The 14,051-nt window shown below is 32.8% G+C and overlaps 1 protein-coding gene across 8 annotated transcripts in view; it reads right to left on the bottom strand.

The window, feature by feature from the left end:
- CACNA2D1 (calcium voltage-gated channel auxiliary subunit alpha2delta 1) overlaps window positions 1-14,051 on the bottom strand; it is a 494,639-nt gene that overhangs the window by 52,330 nt on the left and 428,258 nt on the right. For all 8 annotated transcript variants that reach the window (XM_055347564.2, XM_055347566.2, XM_055347565.2 and 5 more), the window contains 4 exons: window positions 13,399-13,488; window positions 8,916-8,993; window positions 6,997-7,071; window positions 6,657-6,731 (listed from right to left, as the gene is read on the bottom strand). In XM_055347564.2, coding sequence (XP_055203539.1) covers window positions 6,657-6,731; window positions 6,997-7,071; window positions 8,916-8,993; window positions 13,399-13,488 — 318 coding nt within the window. The remainder of the gene's footprint in view (window positions 1-6,656; window positions 6,732-6,996; window positions 7,072-8,915; window positions 8,994-13,398; window positions 13,489-14,051) is intronic.

Raw genomic sequence — 14,051 nt, 5'->3', positions numbered from 1 at the left:
AAGGAAATACTCATTTGAAATGTAGCATATTTTAAAAGAATAAAATAAAAGCCAATGTTGAAAATCCTTCTAATTTCTTTGTTTAAAAAATGAAACCTAGAAAACCCCTAACAAAAGGATACTCTAAAGTTTACAATATTATTCAGAATTGCTCATTTAATGTCCCACGAAATAAATTGTCTTCACACAAACACCATCATATCAGCATTAAAATTTTAACAAACTCACTGCAAAACAAAGTCAAAATAATGAAAATAATAAAAAGTAAACAGAAATAAGAGTATTTATCTTACATGCAATGGATAATGCATAGCATGACCAGACCCAAACAGCATGCATGGAGGAGGCATTATCAGGAAGAATTGGCAATATGAAGATCATGTCCCAATCCAGCATACAAAGACACAGAGAAGAAAATGAAATCATAAAAGAAAAATCTCAATGCATAACTTGTACTTTTAATATAGCAATCTAGCTGACCATTTTTTAAAAGATTCACCACGGGCATGGTGACTACAAAATTCAAAAGCATAATCTTTCAATAAGAAAGCACCAAGAGAGGCTGAAGAACTGGAATATAGTCTCTGCACACCCATTGTTTTTGTCTGATATTAAAATACCTAGTATTTCTCATTTGCAAAATTTGCTTATCAATGGAAATAAATACCACACCATTTGTGGAAACGAAAGAATGCAATGTTAACAAATTTTAAATTGAAATAATTACTAGATAGTATTACAAATGCTACTTAGTTCAAAAATATCCCTCAAATTGAGGAGTCTTGTGTCGTTGCTAGTTTGCCATTTAGAGTTTTCTTAGAATGAAAACAAAAATAAAACAAACCATTTTCAGGTTGTTTATTTTTTAATTATATTGTTAAGGGTTACATGCAATATTTGAGGTTGCTGCAAAAACAAAAATTCACTAAAATGCACATGACTGCAAAAGTATAAGATAATACATAAAAAGAAACATGCAAGGACAGTAACAGAACAATTTACTATATCAAGAAAGGCATAAACATAATTTTAAACTTTATAGGAATTATAAAAGATATGAAGACTTTCATATGCAACAATAGGAAATTCAGTTTGTTCTAAAATTCTAGCACTGGAAGGGAGCTAAAGTTTCTCAACTAGGGCAGTGGCTCTGCACTTTAGGACTCCATGGGGAGCTTTAAAAACTATTTAGAGGCCGGGCACATTGGCTCACACCTGTAATCCCAGCACTTTGGGAGGCCAAGGCAGGTGGATCACGAGGTCAGGAGATCAAGACCATCCTGCCCAACATAATGAAACCCCGTCTCTACTAAAAATACAAAAATTAGATGGGCATGGTGGCCAGCACCTGTAATCCCAGCTACTCGGGAGGCTGAGGCAGGAGAATCATATGAACCCGGGAGGGAGAGGTTGCAGTAAGCCGAGATCGCGCCACTGCACTCCAGCCTAGTGACAGAGTGAGACCCATCTCAGAAAAAAAATAAATAAATAAACAAAACAAAACAAAAACTATGTAGAGGCCTGGTCCCATCACTGCCAAATTAAATCAGAATTTTCAGAGGATGAGGCAGGGGACTGACATATATATATATATTTAATTTCCTAGGTGAATATACTGTGTAGAATGGAAACTAGTGACTAGTTCAATTCTCCTGCTTTTCAGATGAAGAAAATTAAACACTACAGGATTTAGTGGAGTGCTCAAGAACAGTGTTGGCTTTTAGAACCAAACTAGCACTCAATTCTACTAATTCACAGCTTATCCATCTCTTAATAACACATTACCTCTTCATTTTAATGTCACCAACTTATTTATTTACTCTTTTTTTTTTTTTTTTTTTTTGAGACGGGGTCTCGCTCTGTCACCCAGCCTGGAGGCAGTGGCACAATCTTGGCTCACTGCAACCTCCGCCTACTGGGTCCAAGCGATTCTCCTGCCTCAGCTTCTTGAGTGGCTGGGACTACAGGCATGTACTACCATGCCTAACTAATTTTTTTTTTTTTTTTTTTTTAGTAGAGGCAGGGTTTCACTATGTTGGCCTGGCTGGTCTCAAACTCCTGACCTTGTGATCAGCCCTCCTCGGCCTCCCAAAGTGTTGGGATTACAGGCATGAGCCACCGTGGCCAGCCTTAATGTCACCAACTTTTTCAAAGAAATGGTAGGCTTACCTACACAATCTTAAATAATGTTGAACATGCTTTGAAATTCTGAAATTCTCTTGCTATAGGAAGTATCCTTTTATATTGATTATTAATAGTTTTACTGTGCATATAGAAATATTGCATACATATGATAACTGAAGTTTTGTTGCCAAAAGGAAAAGCTTTCACAATGAGTTTACCAGGTAATAAAAATGCACTACTTATTTGCACTTTGGTACATTTTTAATTAGCTAAGGGAAATTTCTTTAACTTCTAACCCAAAATTACACTTTTTAGAAATATTGGCTTAAAATCTGTGGCTTATGGAAACTGTCACATAGGAATTGTATTTCATTTCCGCTTAGAAGTCAATTTACAAGCAAATTGTTAGGATCACATGAATTTGACATTAATTTTACAATTTTAATAACAAATTCATTTTTAGAAGCCATCTCGTTATGATTTCTCTGATTATTAACCTGATTCCATAATTGACTTTGCAATCTTTGGTTAGCCAATACACACCCTCTACCATCATTAATAACATTTTTGCTCCAGCTTATTAAGAAATGATGCTCATCTCATTTCATGCTCTGGAAGCTTGATGTCAGGAAAGGCAGCTTTAATTATAAGCTTTAAGAACAGAAGCTTAATCTCAACTTGGATTTAGCAAATTTGAAAGCACTGTTAAGGCTACCTTCATTCACAGTTACCTGGATATTGGGTCTCCTTTTTCTTAAATTAATTGTTGGTATACCTACACCAATAGGCTGAAGCAACAGAAAAATGGTAATTCATCATACTACATGTCAACATAGGTAGGGGTTCTATCCTATAATCAATTTTCATCAGATATTTCCTTGATTGCAAAAAGGTCTAAATGATAGAATTCAAAATATTTGGTAGGTATGGAGTTCATGAGTCAATAAAATAAGAATGTAAAAATATCTTCAATGAATAAAAACTGTTACATTTTTAAGAAAAATGACTATTATTTTTCTTTTTCTAGAACAGGACATATTTGGGAAGTGGGAAAAATGGTTGTTTGTCCCAGATTACTTTTCCATCGATTTGACAAAAAAGAGAGAGAGAGAGAGAGAAATAACAATTTTCTCAAAAAATTGACCCAAATATAAATATTTTTAATGTCCATCCCTCAATTCATATGTTGAAATCCTCATCTCCAGAGATGATGGTATCCAAAGGCTTTTGGGAGGTGATTAGGTCCTGGTTGGTGGGTCCCTCATGAATGGGACTGGTGCCCTTATAAAAGAGGCCCTAGAGAGAGACACAACTCACCCCTTCTCCTCCATGTGAGGTTAGAGTGAGAAGATGGCTGTCTAGAGGGAGGCAAGCCCTTACAGAACACCAATCTGTCCAAGCCTTCATCTTGAACTTCCCAGTCTTCAGAACTGTGAGTTACTAAATTCTGTTTATAAGCCACCCAGTCTATAGTATTTTGTTATAGCAGCCTGAATGAACTAAGAAAATTATACGATATTAAAAAGTTTTAACGTTTCATATTTGTGCCTTTGTTTTCTGAAGTGATACCAAATGTTATATCTATGAAACTAATAGAGAATGTAACCATAACAGTGTAGATTTATTTTAAATATTAACTTCTAAAACATAGATTATGCACAATTTCCTATACAATACATATTTCTTAGAATTGAACAAAATGAGATATCTAATTAAGTAGACCTAACCTGGCTACTTCAATGACACAAAACGGAAGAAAGTTAAAATCCATTTTGGAATAAAGCAGAATACATAATTCCACATACGTCAAAATGTGGTCATGCTGGTAAAAGTACACATTGAGAAAATATGTTATGAATCCTTAAAAAATTAAATATGTGAAAAGTCCATAGCTATTTTATGATATTCTGGGTGCTTTTAAAGAACATTCATCTTCTACAAAAAAACCTTCACTGAAATATTTTTAATTAAGGTTACAATATCAGGAAGAAAACACAAGGCATTGATCAAGGAATACTTGCATAACATTAGACTTTCACCTTGTTAAATAATAATGGCTGCTATAGATATAGCATTATTTTTCTTCACTTGTATTAATGAATTTCTGATAAAATAATTAAGATTTTGTTAGTATACTGTTACCATATGTTCCTTTGTATTTGTTGATTTCTAAAGCAATTATCTTATACTGTATCATCCTTTTATGAGGTCTTGTATCAATCTGTATAGCGTGCTCCTTTAGCCACAAAACGGAAATCATAATATTTACTGAATTAATGATGAGAATTCATAAGCATGAATTTCAGAAATAAAGAATAAATTGATGTTCAGAATAATTTATTTTTCATTGTGTTCTGAAATAGTATTTTTGGAAATGTCTTTCTGTTACATATTAATATTTGCTTTAATAAAATCCAAATATAAAGATATGCAAAGCTGATTTATAATATGGAAGAAAAATATCAATTGGGTTTTAATGAAGTTGCTAAAGAATTTGTTTTCTCTGTAATATTATAAATTTTAGTGAATTATTTCAAATACGAGCCAAATATAGGTTAATGTCATTCAAATAGTAATATTTTCTACATAAATATTGGTTATTAGTAGAAGAATGTAGAAAAGGAAAAAAACTTCAAATTATTACTTCTCTTTCACTAAGAAAACCACCTAAATTGTTACAGCCCTTAGATGGTAGATTTATATATATATATATATATATATATATCCATCATATATGCATTATTGTACTTATTCTTCTGTCTATGATATATGTTAGTTCCTTTGAGTGAGGGTTAAGGTTTATAATCATAAAAGTAGAGATCCTTCACACCCTTCATCACATTACATTTTTTTTTTTTTTTTTTTTTGAGATGGAGTTTCGCTCTCGTTGCCCAGGCTGGAGTGCAATGGCGTGGTCTCGGCTCACTGCAACCTCCGCCTCCCAGGTTCAAGAGATTCTCCCTGACTCAGCCTCCCAAATAGCTGGGATTATAGGCATGTGCCACCACGCCTGGCTAATTTTGTATTTTTAGTAGAGACAGGGTTTCACCATGTTGGCCAGGCTGGTCTCCAACTCCTGCCCTCAGGTGATCTGCCCGCCTGGGCCTCCCAAAGTGCTGGGATTACAGGCATGAGCCGCCACGCCCAGCCCACATTACACTTTTATTCCTTTTGAATTACTTTAGTTAGGGGAATTTAATTGAAAATACACTGGATATACAAAGCCCAAACAATAATACTTCAAAATTATAAAAAATTTTAAGATATAAAAAGTTTTCAAGCTATAGCAAAATCATAGGATGATTAGCCAAACATAAATTACTCTTTTAAGAGGAATTTAACAGGATATGCTTTTAAAGAGCTGTGGTAGTTTAATAATAATATGAAAAAGTACTTATGCAACATTTATATTAAAACAACACATTTAAGCATAACTAGGGTGATCAACAGCTACATGTGCTACAAGTAATTATGTGATGAATTTGATATGGAAATACGTTCCAAAGTCAGATAAACTAAAATAGACATTAGTTATAAAATGTAATATTATTTAATGTATTAAAATATATAATTAATATATTACATTTAATGTATTTTTGCATTCAATATCAATAGTTCTCTTACGGATTTGAACCATATTTAAATGACACAAGTTTTTGTGTGTGTATGTTCACACACTTGTGGTATATTCTAATATATGACTAACATTAACTATCCATGACTCGGGAGAAAGAAGTAGTATGCATAAGTCTGCATGGTTTAAAGGATCTTCAACATTATCTTCAAAGTGTAACAATAACTAAAAGGATGCTTCTAAAGTTACAATTATAAGACGTCTAAATAAATTTTGCTATTAATGCCCTGTGAAGCAGTTCGTGAAGAGCAAAATGAGTTGTGCAAGGTAATTTATGAAAATATCTTGTATCTTGAGAAAATAGGCATAAAAATTAGGATAATATGGTTCATCGATGGCATTTTATCTCTTTCAGATTAACTTGCTGATTAATAAATACTTCCCATTTCTGAAGCCCATCACATGAATCTTACTTATACAATCTCTTACATCTGTTTACGGGCCTGTCCTAAAGTAAAAGGAAAACCATTGTGGGAGATGGAAAGCAGAGTTAATTATTAGAAGAGAAGGGCAATAGAAAATGTGGCCTGGACATAGATAAACATTACTAATATTTATCAGGTTCACACTCCTGTCTGAAGCAATATCCTTTTTATCTTACAGCCTTAAAATCAAAGTCAGAAGAGGGATGCATGAAATTGAGGCTCAGTGGGTGATAATGGCTGTCTTTGAGATAAAAATATTAACTGCAGCTAAATTGGTAACAGAAAATGAAAACTGCTTTCACACTTTCATATAGTATAATGTGTGGTCCTTGTCATCTAAGAAGAGAGACGCATTAGAGACTGTACTTTGATATTTAGTGTTATACGGTAAATTTTAAAACAACAATCCTATTAAGAACATTAATCATTAATTCTACAAAACACTAATCATTGTAAACAAATTATATACTGACCTTTGGCTGAAGATTTGGATGTAATAAAACATAACCATTAGGATCGATTGCAAAGTAATACCCATTGGGGCACAGCTGGAAAAGAAAAAAAAATAAGCTTGGATATGCCTGAGTCACAATTAGAAATCTATATTCTTTTAAATACATAATGTATTAAATACACATTGTATAGAATGTTGAAAGATAACATGGAATCATTTTATTTTAGAGATGCTTTTAACCATTTAGTTCATTTGCTAAGATAACTGCCCATAATTTTTGAGTATTACCTAAGTGCCAAGCTAAGTTAGTACAGAGCTCTAAACTAGAAAGGGTATCAAAAGAGCAAATTTCATCTTACTGTAAAACGTGGTGTCAATCTTTTAATATCTTCCAAAGACACATCTACTCCCATCACACCAAGAATCAGCTGGTTCTATAATAAGAGAGCAAAAATGGCATTTTATGTCAAAAATTTACATATTTTTACACAATTATCATACGATCATCTTTTGCTTGCATTATGGTTATATTCCACATTAGTTTAAATGTATATATAGGGTGAAGCACTCTTAGTGTCAATTTACAAGGATTCTCAGCTTTGTTTCCCACAACTTTATCATCATTATCATTTAACTTAGCAAAGAAAATCTAGATAATCGAGGCTAAAATATATAAAGGATAAATAAAAGTGTTTGACACTTCTTGTACACTTTTCTTCTAATATTTATTTTCACTGCTATTGTACGGTCAGCCCTTATAGCTGTGTGTCTATATATGTGAGTTTAGATTGACTTTATGGTTTACTATAATTAAGAAACCACAAGAATGTCCAGCTTAAAGATTATACAATATAGAATAAGAACACATTGGATTTTTGCTGCAGATAGTTCCTGTGTATGTAACTATCCTAAAAGTATGTGACCATATTGGTGATAAAATCCTCAAAACACTATTTCTAGTCACTGCTAATAACTTCTATATACCAAGCAACAGGCATCATAGTTTTAGGTGCAAGTAGAGGAGGCTTGTGGCAAACTGCTATCATAATCTTCTATGGGACATAAAGATGGAAATTGTTTTAAAATTTTGAGTCCAAAATTATTGTTTCAAATGGAATTATATAAATTATAAAGTAATAAGCAAAAAATTATAAAATCTAGTAATTACAAAAACATTTAAACCTTGTGTAGGTACAGACAGAGTAAGAAAGTTGTATCAACAACTATGCTCTTTTCCATGAACCGATCCTAGTCTGAGCAAAAACTTCCCAACTGAAGCAATCTCTTAGTTCACAGTGAGATCTGTGAACATGTATGAGAAAGTGAGAGTTACTCTTTTATGAGTTACAATATTTAGAACCTGCAGATAGTTAAGAATGGTAATGGGCCCCCAAAGAGAAATAACTGTTTTCTATGGCCACCTTATTAAAATAAGGAGTTCAACTGAGATATATAATAACTGATCAAACAATGCTTAAGTGCAACAGACTTCATGAAACCATAAATTGGACATAAATATCCACTCAAATCAAGTATATCACCTACATTATAAAATCAGTTTCTAGTATTAAAAAAGTCTTAACTTCAAAATCTCAAATTCCTTCTGAATCAAGCTAAAAAACTGGAATGCAATCCTATTTAAAATCAAAAGCATTTAACAAATAAACAGTAAGTACAAGATAAATAATTTTTAGAACTTTTAAATAGGCATTTTACTGCATTGACAAAAAACCAGTGCTATAAAAATTAAGCATTCTATGAAATTATTCTTCCTGTATCCTAAAAATAGAAAAAAAAGAGAAATATTAATTTAAATCAGATCCTTAAGTTACAAGATAATTTTTAAAAAGCTATTGTTTGGGAGCTGGGGAGGAATGATTTAATATACCAATGTACGCCTGATACAAACATCGCCATGCTTTTGGTCTTTGGATTTTTCTTTCTAAACTCCATTAATATCTCAGATGGATTCTTAAAATGTGCACACAATACTACTGTCCATTTATCATATAATTACTCCCAGAGTCTGATTCTGTGTTCTCATCATGTCATATTTAAGTGGAGTTAAGTTGAATCTTGGCTCTAGGGCAACAGAGAGTTTGACCTGCATTTCCTTTTTCCCAGGTGGTTATCGCATAGGCAGCTGTTGCCTTTGACCTCTGGCCTCACAAGACAATTACACTGCATGTATTTTCTTATGGAAATATCTTATCCATGTTGAGCTTCAACGTCACAGTTTGTCATTTATTATTATTAATTTTATCAATTAACTTTTAACCTTTAAGTTTGTCTTATTTTCAAATTGGCCGGTTATGTTGAAGACCGGAAGAGTTCCAGTAATGACAAGTCCCAGTTCCTAAAAATAGATGCAGAGAGAAAGGGCAAATTAAAATTACAATTTAAGCTTTGTCAGAGTGCATTAACCTTTGATATCTGAGATTGCATTTTATAGTTACTTTATAAAGAGCCACAAAAACTAGTAACTCATTCTGAATATCTATTAAAATTTATTTTTAAAATATCAATGAAAATATCTTGGAAATAATTAGGACCTACTAGGCAATTACTGAAGCATGCAACATTTAAAATAATACTCTAAGATAACTTTAAAAATAATCAGCTTACACAAATAGTCAACAGCCTGTATGCATTTCAGTAATCCTGTGTCCTCCCCCTTTTTCATAGTTATAGTTCACCTAATATCAGGGCCTCCATAAGCAGAGTGATAATAAAATATTATTTTAAGTGATTATTTAGCTTCCCTTTTTGTAGCCTTATTCTTAATTTTTTATGCCCTAAGCCAAAGACTTCATGCTAAATGACAAATGTGCAGTTGAATAACATGATAAATGAAAGAAACATTCTATTGATACTGCATATCTGGGATATTCTAAGTAAATGTTACGCTCTTCAGAAGCAATACTACTTTTCTAAGTAGACCCCAAAATAAGTAGTACTTTTTGACAAGTAAAATTATGAAGAAAAGACAACTGCGAGCATCAAATATAAAAGTCTAGTCTGAAGAGTTTAACATAGTAGAACTAATGCCATCCTATTAATCAGCACATAATTTAATATATTAAATGAATCCATACAGATTAGTCAAAATAAACTGATTTTCAAGTCAGAGTTTGCTTTTGTTACTGACATCTATATCCATTATAATTTTAACCATTTCATGTCAAAACTACGTTTAACAAAATCACTCTTTAAAATAATTTTTATTGTTTGAAATTTTGAATTTGCTAAAATGAGAAATTATTATTAATCTTCTCACAAATAGTGATTCCAAATCCAAATCTCAAGAACTCGGAACAGAGTTCTGGAATCAGAACCGAGTTCATAAAGTTGGATTTGGAATAATTATTCACTAGAACATTAAAAATATTTATTATTATCAGGGAGCAAATGTTGTGGTATCAGGTTGTGGTTCATAATTGTGCACATAGGAGGCCCAAATTCAATGGGAATATGAATGAATTAGGGAGGAGAGACAATAATAGAGAAGCTTCCAGCAGACCAAAACACCAAATTATTTGCAGCAAATAAAACTAAGCAAACAACCATACGTATTTGGGTGCATGATGATTGATATGGTTTGGCTGTTGTTCCCACACAAATCTCATCTTCAGTTGTAGTTCCCATAATCCCCACGTGTTGTGGGAGAGATCCAGAGGTAATTGAACCATGGTACGGTTTCCCCCATGTCATTCTCGTGATAGTGAGTAATTTCTCACGAGATCTGATGGTTTTATAAGTGGCTTTCCCCTTCGCTCAGCACTTATTCTCTCTCCTGCTGCCCGGTGGAGAGATGCTTTCAACCATGATTTTAAGTTTCCTGAGGCCTCCCCAGCCACATGGAACTGTGAGTCAATTAAACCTTTTTTCTTTATAAAGTACTCAGTCTTGGGGATTTCTTCACAGCAGTGTGAGAACAGACTAATACAGTGATAGATACATGTTGGCGCTTATAAAGTCCTAACCAAGAACATTAGACAATGAAACATCCTTAATTATATAAATTAATGCTTCCAATGAAAACCTCCCACCTCAATAAAGTCAGGCTATAGATTAATTCGTAAAACTGGTATCCAAAAGATAATTTAGTAAAGATTTGGTGAAGTGTCTGTTAGAGCTATAATCTATATGCATGGTTTTAAAAATGCTACCATGGTTTAATACAAGGTAGATATGGATGTAATCATTTCCTTTGCATTACTTTTGCATTTATACTGCATACCATAATTTGCTTCTAAAAATGGTAAAATGTAGCCTAAAGTGAGTTACTAGATTACTAACATATTAGATTTAAGATAATTATGAATGAACTCATTGGGGCCCAACTTGAATTTTTTCTCATTTATTAAGCAGACCAAAAACTTGTACTCTACTCCTGAGTACTGCACATGTCTCTAGAAAATAAGAGAGAAATAAAACAAGATTTCTCTACCCTGGAATTTTAAAAATATTTTCTAGAGCCCAATTCTTGTCATATCTCTTTTTATAAAGAGCTTCACTTTGTCTCCTAATTAAAATGAACTCTCCACAATATTGTCCTAATCTCCCCTTATCACCAAAAATGACCAAGGTATCATTTTTTTGATATATTCAGTGCTTCCCCAACTGTTACGCTATACCCCATTTTTATGGTTTCACTTTTCACCACCAATTGCAAAAATCTTACACTAATACGATCAGCTAAAATGTCTCCATTTTCTTAACCACAACCCACTTTGCCCCCAATATTGGCTTCATTTTGAAGTCAGAATTCTTTTTCTCATTATATCCATTATATTTGGTTTTGAAATATATTTACCTTTTCCTTTTTAATATAACTGTTTTTCACCAACATATATTTTTAATCTGCTGTGTGGAGAGATTATAAACAAATAACTAGGAATATATGAGGATCACTTTATCATCTTCAAACCAGTAAAAATAATGCTATATGTGTCCAATGAATAGCAAATTCATGTGTTCTTTTTTTTTTTTTTTTTTTTACATTCAGTTTCAGCTTATAGCACAGCACATTTAGAACCAACATTTCCTCCTAATGTCATTTGTGCTATCAGTAAGGACCTTACCAGCAATGCAGACATGCTGGCTAATGAACTTCCAGTCAAAGGAAACACAACAGGGCATAATTATTGACTCCTCCTATCATACACTGTCCTGTGATGGATTTGAAAAGTGCAACATTTTGACCACAGCTTTGGATCACTATGTGACCTTAAGTAAATATGTGACGTCTAAAAGGAACACTGGACAGTAATTTTAAGCTAGGGCTTGAGGTAAGCAAGCTTCATTTTATCTTCCTTAGTGTGCAAGGCTGCTGTTAATAGTGCCTATTTTTCTTCTAACTTCCTGTATATGTTTATTTTCTAAAAACCAAATGATAAGTAATTCTAAATGGACTGCATTTTGCCCTATGGGTTCATCATTACATTTGGAAAAGTAGTAAGAACATATCACTGAACTCCAAGTAGGGAAAAGGGTTACTGAATCAGCATTTATTTTCAGGTCTTATTATTTTGATTCTCTCCAAATATATTATTTTAGTAAATTATTCATAAATTCTTCTCATTAAGACTAAACATAAGAAAAAAGCTTAAGTGCGATGATTATTATTTATAACTTTCATGTCAGGAAAGTAAAAATTACATTTAAAAGATTTTCAACTTTGGCCCTATTGACATTTTTGGAGGGAAAATACTTTGTTGTGTGTGGTAGGCATTTTCCTCTGCATTATAGGATGTTTAACAGCGTGCCTGGCCTCTGTCCACTCAGGGGTGTCCAATCTTTTGGCTTCCCTGGGCCACACTGAGAGAAGATGAATTGTCTTGGGCCACACCTAAAATACACTAATACTAACAATAGTTGAGATTTTTAAAAAAGCAAAAAAAAATCATGTTTTAAGAAAGTGTACAAGTTTATGGTGGGCTGCATTCAAAGCCATCCTGGACCACAGGTTGGACAAGCTTGCTCTAGATGCCAGTAGCAACCCCTCCCCTCAAGCCATGACAATCAAAAATGTCTACAGATTTTTTCCAAATGAACTGTGAGGGGCAAAAAGACCCCCTTGTTGAGAACCACTGCTTTTAAATATAATGACATATCTTTACTAAAATGTCAATTGTGCAATGGACAATTTAACATGTGTTTGTTATTTCACACCAGATTTGATCACCTCAATGACGTATTTCCATAAAAAGTATGAGGTTAAATCTAGCACAAAAGATTATATTAATACATGAAGAAGTTTGTGATGATTTCAGTATAAGGTAAAGTTTTGCCTATCTAATCACATGTACTCCTGAGTTTTAGCAGATCCAGCTATAGTTGTGGAGGCTAGACATGCTTCTACTAGCTCCTCTACTTTAAAAATACTTTCTTCAAAATTGTTGTTCAAACTCTGCAAAAATAGATTCTAATTCACAAAGACTTTCATCTTTTTTTTTACATTAACAATTAAAAAACTTATTGAAATGCCCATGTATTCAACATTCCAGGTTGGAAATTCTACATTCCCAATGAAGGGATCAAGTAGACAATAAGCTAACACTTTGCATTTGTAGTTTTCTACTACATACAAGTCTATGTTTTTATGTAAATTATATAAATTCTAGGAAAGAAGTCTGTGATAGAAGAAATTTTGGGGAGGGTTTAATGAAAAGGAAAACAGAGACATCATTTAGAAGAAGTAGAAATCATCTGTGTGCTTTTGTTATGACAGTCTTTGACTGAATAGCTCAACCTCTTACCAATGCATCCAGGTACACATTTGTCCATTGGACTTGCTTAGCTTTGTCTCCTGCTAAAACCATTGGTCTTCCCAAAACATCCAAATATTCCTGTTTATGGGAAAAAAAAAAAAGTTGTGGTTAAAACTAGGAATGCTGTGTTGAAATAAAAATTACAGAGAAAAAATATTCTAGAGTTCAAAATGAATATAGAATCAAAATTATTGAGACTGAATATATAATCAGTTAATTTCTATTTTGGGTACTCCATAAGTGGTATGGCTACGTTATTTTGAATGAACAATATTTGACTTACATTATTTATACAATATATCTACCCCAGTTTTTTTCTAGTAACAATCAGAGCATTGTTTTTCTGTGTTACAGCCAGTAAGTGAAATACATTCCCTGTGAATTGTTTCATGTTAATCTAAACTATTTAAGGCTCTGTGATTTACTGCGTGGAATTGCACAAATTTAAAATCATACAGCAGCCACATACTTTCTTTCATATCACAGATTGTTTGGCTGAAATTCAAAACTACATTTAAACACATCAAAAAATAAAGGAAATACTGTGCCAAATCTAGACATCAGACTCAAATGCAGCTGCTGTTTCATTTCAACATTCAATGTATTCAGTATTCATGTCCACAAATGCCATGTTATTTATG

The sequence above is a fragment of the Gorilla gorilla genome, chromosome 6 (genome assembly GCF_029281585.2).
Source record: "Gorilla gorilla gorilla isolate KB3781 chromosome 6, NHGRI_mGorGor1-v2.1_pri, whole genome shotgun sequence".
NCBI lineage: Eukaryota > Metazoa > Chordata > Mammalia > Primates > Hominidae > Gorilla > Gorilla gorilla.
The sequence above is the reverse complement of the archived record's forward strand: the minus strand, read 5'-3'. Positions and strand labels throughout refer to the sequence as shown.